The sequence below is a fragment of the Enhydra lutris genome, unplaced genomic scaffold, assembly GCF_002288905.1.
Source record: "Enhydra lutris kenyoni isolate GAN:26980312 unplaced genomic scaffold, ASM228890v2 scaffoldscaffold47, whole genome shotgun sequence".
Classification (NCBI taxonomy): domain Eukaryota; kingdom Metazoa; phylum Chordata; class Mammalia; order Carnivora; family Mustelidae; genus Enhydra; species Enhydra lutris.
This window is the reverse complement of record NW_019154131.1, coordinates 11,635,293-11,642,275: the sequence shown is the minus strand read 5'-3', so window position 1 is coordinate 11,642,275 and position 6,983 is coordinate 11,635,293. Positions and strand designations below refer to the sequence as shown.

Here is a 6,983-nt window from a genome sequence, read left to right as displayed (position 1 = left end):
TTATTTATTTATTTGACAGAGATCACAAGTAGGCAGAGAGGCAGGCAGAGAGAGAGGAGGAAGCAGGCTCCCCGCTGAGCAGAGAGCCCGATGCGGGGCTCGATCCCAGGACCCTGGGATCATGACCCGAGCCGAAGGCAGAGGCTTTAACCCACTGAGCCACCCAGGCGCCCCCCCCCTTTTTTTTTACAAGAAAATGATGACGTACACTTCTCAGTATATATCAGGAGGTACATGATGATACTTACCGCTGGTGATGTTGACTTTGCATATAGTCTTCCTTAAATTGATAGGCAGGTTGAGGCAAGTACAGGTTGTGGAAGTGTCCCGACCTGGTTAGGAAGAAGCTGTGCTCTAGAAAATGATGGAGTCATTATTTAAGCATTTGAATACATTTCTCCCAGCCCATGCTGAAGTGGATTGCCTGACATTACATTGCAGGATTTTTAAGTCCTACCTCCAGGCAAATCTCATAGTTACTAGCAAAAATGAAAGTGTGAAATGCTTTTTAATGTATATTTAACAACACATAGTCTGGTGATTACTGATGTGTATTCTCTGTGGACTCCCTTTGCTATCAGAGGAGGATGTTAAGAGAAAACATTTTTACACATTTATTCTATCTAAATCCATCACATGTTTACTTTCTAAATATCATTAACTGTCACTTATAACAAGATCATAAAAAGTCAAATACTTAAAGTCTAACTCAAACTTTGAAGCCTAGGATTACAATCAATTTTCAGGAAAAGTACAATCACCGTTTTTCCTTAATGCTACCTTATGAGATTGTCTATTAGTAAATGACACTAAAATACAGCCATTAAAGAGAGAAAAATACCATTTAGTAATGGAGGTATAGACAGCAAAGCTCCTTTTCTCATCATTTTGATTAAGAAAGTAATAATAACTCCTATTTAAAGGAATTTACATCGCTGAAGCCAGTATCATCTGCTTGTGTCAAGGAGGTAAATTTCACAAAATGTACTTAATCCATTCCTATGGTATCACTATTTAATACAGATTCTGGTACCATTTTTTGTATTTTTACTGGGTTGCACAGCAAGAGTTCACGTCTTATACTAATGTGTGCTAAGTAGTTGCATTCTGTATAGACCGTTGTTGTTAAAATAGCAGTAGTGAAGGCATGTTAGATCGCAGAGCCCCAGTGGTCTACATTTTGTTTGCTTTGACGTTAAACTCAAATCTGTTTCTCTGTGACTCTAATTACTGCAATTGCATGGCAGAAAAGTTTGCTTTGTAGGTTGACTTTTATGAACAGTGCTTGTGTGTTTTCTGCTGTTGCTCTCAGTGTTTCATGAGCAGGCAGAGCACTTCAGTTGCATTGAATAATTTTGCACAATCAATAAGTTTTTGTGTTTATCTTTGTTGTTTCTTTGATGTGGCTTCTAGGATGCTGCCGGCAAGGTACTGGACCGCTGGGCCATCATGTCTCGAGAAGAGGAAATCATCACCCTTCAGCAGTTTCTGCGGTTTGGAGAAACCAAGTCCATTGTGGAGCTGATGGCAATTCAGGAGAAGGAAGGGCAGGCCGTAGCTGTACCATCTTCAAAGACAGACTCAGACATAAGGACTTTCATTGAGAGCAATAATCGCACCCGGAGTCCCAGCCTTCTTGCTCACCTAGAGAACAGCAACCCTTCCAGCATTCATCACTTCGAAAACATCCCCAACAGCCTTGCATTTCTGCTTCCATTCCAGTACATAAACCCAGTCTCGGCCCCACTGCTAGGATTGCCTCCAAACGGGTTACTGTTAGAGCAACCGGGACTAAGGCTGCGGGAACCAAGCCTTTCCACCCAGAATGAATACAATGAGAGCAGTGAATCTGAAGTATCTCCCACACCTTATAAGAATGATCAGACACCCAATAGAAATGCCCTGACCAGCATTACTAACGTGGAGCCCAAAACCGAGCCAGCCTGCGTATCTCCCATTCAGAATTCTGCCCCAGTCAGTGATCTGACCAAAACTGAACACCCAAAAAGCTCCTTCCGGATTCACCGGATGAGAAGGATGGGTTCAGCCTCTAGGAAAGGAAGAGTGTTTTGTAATGCATGTGGGAAGACATTCTATGACAAAGGTACTCTCAAAATTCATTATAATGCTGTTCACCTGAAGATCAAACACCGATGCACCATCGAAGGTTGCAACATGGTCTTTAGCTCCCTCCGAAGCCGGAATCGCCACAGTGCAAACCCTAATCCTCGCCTCCACATGCCCATGCTACGAAATAACCGAGACAAAGATTTAATTCGGGCCACATCAGGAGCTGCCACCCCCGTCATAGCAAGTACAAAATCAAATCTCACACTCACAAGCCCTGGCCGGCCCCCAATGGGTTTTACCACTCCCCCACTAGACCCCGTCTTACAGAATCCTCTGCCTAGCCAGCTGGTGTTTTCTGGGCTAAAGACTGTACAGCCAGTTCCTCCATTTTATAGAAGTTTACTCACTCCAGGGGAAATGGTGAGTCCTCCAACCTCCCTCCCGACCAGTCCCATCATTCCAGCCACTGGTACCATAGAGCAGCACCCCCCACCACCCTCTGAGCCCACAGCACCAGTAGTGATGATGGCCACTCACGAGCCCAGTGCCGACCTGGCACCCAAGAAGAAGCCCAGGAAGTCCAGCATGCCTGTGAAGATTGAGAAGGAGATCATTGATACCGCTGATGAGTTTGATGATGAAGATGATGACCCCAACGATGGGGGAGCTGTGGTCAATGACGTGAGCCATGACAATCATTGCCACTCCCAAGAGGAGATGAGTCCAGGCATGTCTGTGAAGGACTTTTCTAAACATAGCAGGACCCGGTGCATTTCAAGGACTGAAATAAGAAGGGCTGACAGCATGACTTCCGAGGACCAAGAACCTGAGCGGGACTATGAGAATGAGTCTGAGTCTTCAGAGCCCAAACTAGGCGAGGAGTCCATGGAAGGGGATGAGCACATTCACAGTGAAGTGAGCGAAAAAGTCCTGATGAGCAGTGAGAGGCCTGATGAGAACCACAGTGAGCCCTCTCACCAGGATGTCATCAAGGTGAAGGAAGAATTCACAGATCCCACTTACGACATGTTTTACATGAGCCAGTATGGACTGTACAATGGTGGGGGAGCCAGCATGGCAGCCCTGCATGAAAGTTTTACATCATCTCTGAATTATGGCAGCCCTCAGAAGTTCTCCCCAGAAGGAGACCTGTGTTCTAGCCCAGACCCCAAAATCTGTTACGTGTGCAAGAAGAGTTTCAAAAGCTCCTACAGTGTGAAGCTTCACTACAGGAATGTTCACTTAAAAGAGATGCATGTCTGCACGGTGGCTGGCTGCAATGCTGCCTTCCCCTCTCGCCGAAGCAGAGACAGGTCAGTAAATCTCCATTGGCTGCTCCTGCTGGGGGTGGAGGGTGCCAGTCATGCTGGACTTAGCATTAAAAAAATCCAACTGAGATGTTTTTGATGCACTGTAAAGATTGTCTGCAGTGACCATGAGATAACCAAGCTGCCATGCTCATGAAGGATTGTTGCAGTTGGTGCTTGTTATGACTAAGCATGCAGAATCATGTGCCATCTTACCCAGTAATGCACGCCATTTTTCTCTGTGCTCTGTGTATGTGTGTGTGTATGTTTCCCCATGCATCTAGGTGTGAATAAGTTAACTATGTACACAGTTCCCTGCTTCCTCATGAAGCTTCACGTAGAAGCCGCAGCTTCTGTTATATATATTTCTGCTTTGCCTTGTGGCTTTTTAATTAAATCAATATATTATCTTCATACACACATATTTATCCAATATAGAAACAGAAATTTACGGATGGAAAGAACCATAGGTCCAGGACATCGAGACAGCCTGCATCTCCGTAGGTATAACCAGAAATGTTATCATTCTTACATGAGTATTTAGTGTGTCCTTGAATTCTTGTAAGAGTCATGAAAATATCGGAAGAAAGTGGGACCAAAATAATTATTTAATGTGGGGGAATGGTATGGTGGGTAAGGTATGGGTTTCTTTATTTTAACTTCACGGTATCTTTGAGCACATCTCTAAAATACAGTCTATCGTGGGAATTATGCACAGAAGGGGAGGCATGCATATACTTTTAGGATCAGTTAGAATATATTATGTCCAGCCTTGAGATGACATCAGACCTTGGCTATGTGGCTACAGCTCTGAAACAGTTGGGTTTAAACAGAAGCAGCTGGTCTTAAACCTCCAATGTTCTTTTTCAAGCCTAAAGAAAATGTAATATAAACGGAATGTGTCAAGGTGGTCAGTGGTGGGGTAACACAGTCATCCTACGCTCGAGATAAGCTTGCAGGCAGATCATTTACATAATACACCAGCCCAAACCAGAGTCACACACCAGTTAATTCTTCCTCTTCTGTCCATTGTGGCTTTTTGGTATTACGCTGCCTCTTAAAATATTTTTAGAAAAAATTTCATTACATGGTAAAAATTAGTATAGTGGAAGAAACAGAATTAACTGGAAAGTTTCCAAATAGCCATCCCCCAAATTCTCGCACTTAATCATTGGGTAGATCCTTTGACAAAGTAACAGAAAACAAAAGTACCACTGAAAAGTGGCGACCTGCTTCTAGAATATTCAGTTTCGTTCTATGCATTTAAAAGATAAATCTTTTTAAAAAGAAAAGTTAAAAAAATATTTTCCATAGTACTGAAATGCAAGAGGCCCAATCCATTTAAAAGCAAAATTTCTGAGAAAAGTAAGTGGCTCTCTTTATACTCAACATGCTCAAAACATGCTTTGAAGAAAAATCTGTATTCTCTAAGATTTCACCTTCCCCGGCTTTCTCTCCCATGCCCCTTTGCCATGTTCTGTAAAAACAGTTTACAGTCACAAAGTCCTTTTCAGTTCTGAGTTACCAGTTCACAGTACCAGAATACAGCAGATAAGATAGCTATAATTTGAATAATAAAATATACTACTCGACACAACCTCCCACCCCCAAGTTTGTGAGCAATACTCATTCTTTTATATTTGAAATAGTGCACTTGTGACAATGAGGTTAATGCATTGGATTTTTTTTTTTAACAAAAATAAAAGACTCATGAAAACCTGCATAAAATATTTATGGAAATGGAGTGTTTGAAGACAAGCCAAAATTTAAGCTTATTTGCATGAATTCCTATCACAGTTTTAGTTGGTTTGCTGAAAATACTGCAAGTCATAACACGGGCATAAATGGCTTTGGGACCAAAAGGCTACAACACCCAAAACGTGGTGCTTTCATTTATGTCAAACCACTAGAAAACACAAGCACTTGTGTTTTTATGTCCTAATGCATAAGGAAGTGCTGTTGAAAGGGTGTTTTGTCTAAGGAAAAACATTTATAAATAGCAGGAGAATATTTCAATCTCCATTTTTCTAAGGATTAGGAGCTTGGCAGATGACTAGCCATATGGAGATTTAGAAGAAGTTTCTAGGGTAGGGTAACTGGATGTTCTAGAGAAGCAGAGTACAGATACTCTCCCATGTGTCTTCAGTCACACAGGAGATAGCAAACCTCAGAAGACAGGTGATACATTTCGTTTGGGTGAAATCGCACATCACAGCTAATCTTTATAATTCTGGAGTTGTGTAATACATGATAAATGAAGAAAAAGCAAACCATGCAAAGGAAGCTTTTTGACTCTGCCTTGAAGTTTTGCTTTTCAAGAATGCTCACATTTTTGGATCCCAGGTTAAAAACTTCTCAAAAACTAAGATGCTTTCATTTTGACATTTTTTCCCTTAAAAAAAAGTGTTCATCCTTGTTGAGTCTATGACTCAAACCACCACACAACCAGAAACAGCAATGCCGCTGGGGACACTACCTCTTCCTGCATCTCTGCAGAGTGAGCTCACACATAACCAACCTCCCATTTCAGCCAGTCACCATCACTGCTTCCACTCCTTAGTCTCCTGTTTCACAGAGCCTCTTGGACCATATCTCCGATCTACCACTTGGACTCAACCTTCCCCCTTTCTCTTCACTTTTGCTGTATTAGTCACGAGAGCCCCAGAAATCTGGTTCCTTGCTTTTTTCTTCTTCTTCAGTTCACGATGAAGCTAAGACAGATTTTCTTACCTTTCTCTGAGCCAACAGACGTTCCCAAACAGAAACCCTTCTTTGCCTTTAATCCTGCTGTCCTCAGGCCTATTTCTTTCCTTTCCCCAGAGTCTTGATTCATCCATCCTTGACTCCACAATGTCTTCCTTGTGCAAATAAAGCATTAGAGGGGATTTCGAGTGGGGGTTGAAGTGTGCAAGGCTATAGGATGTGTAGTGATAAAACTAACAGAATAACTCTCTTCCTTCTGTTTATAAAAGCAGTCTTCTTGTCTTTGGTCTTAGAACATCTTACAGGAGTGATACCCAGGTCTTCTTGGCTTTTTCCAAAATGGCTATACACGAGGGAATTGCATTTTTGGTCTTCAAATAGACATGTTAGTAAGATATAAGTAGAAAGATATTAAATAATGTGTTTTCCATTTTGCAATGAGAGATGTCCAGGTCTTTGCTCATGGTCTTTCTAGATTTTATAAGATCAAGTTGAAGGCTTTTTGAAAAGCAAAAATGTTCTTTGTCTAAGGTCATACAAAGGGAGAAGCTGTGGCAGTGGGGGAGAGGGGGTTCCAGGCATGGTTTGTTAGGGCTGAAGATTCTAAGCACAGTGTTGAAGGTATCCTTTTTTTATACAGTTGTGACTGAGTGTGAGTGTAATAAATTCAAGAGCAAAGAGGACCATTCCACACTAATGTTAGAGAGCAATGTACACAAAGATCAATTCATCTAGTCACTAGGTGGCTATTGGAATCATTTTCATTCTGAGTTATGGAAGTGAAATGTATATTATTGTCTCTGTGAAGAACTATGGCACGATAAGATGATTACTAAAGTGTTTAACTATAAACTGATAATGTGGTGTAGTGTTAGACCTGACGCTCTCCTAAACATCCATCCA

At 41.9% G+C, this 6,983-nt stretch overlaps 1 protein-coding gene across 1 annotated transcript in view; it reads left to right on the top strand.

The window, feature by feature from the left end:
- LOC111156615 (basonuclin 2) overlaps positions 1-6,983 on the top strand; it is a 297,257-nt gene that overhangs the window by 277,270 nt on the left and 13,004 nt on the right. Inside the window, exon 5 of the mRNA XM_022517609.1 lies at positions 1,414-3,383. Coding sequence (XP_022373317.1) covers positions 1,414-3,383 — 1,970 coding nt within the window. The remainder of the gene's footprint in view (positions 1-1,413; positions 3,384-6,983) is intronic.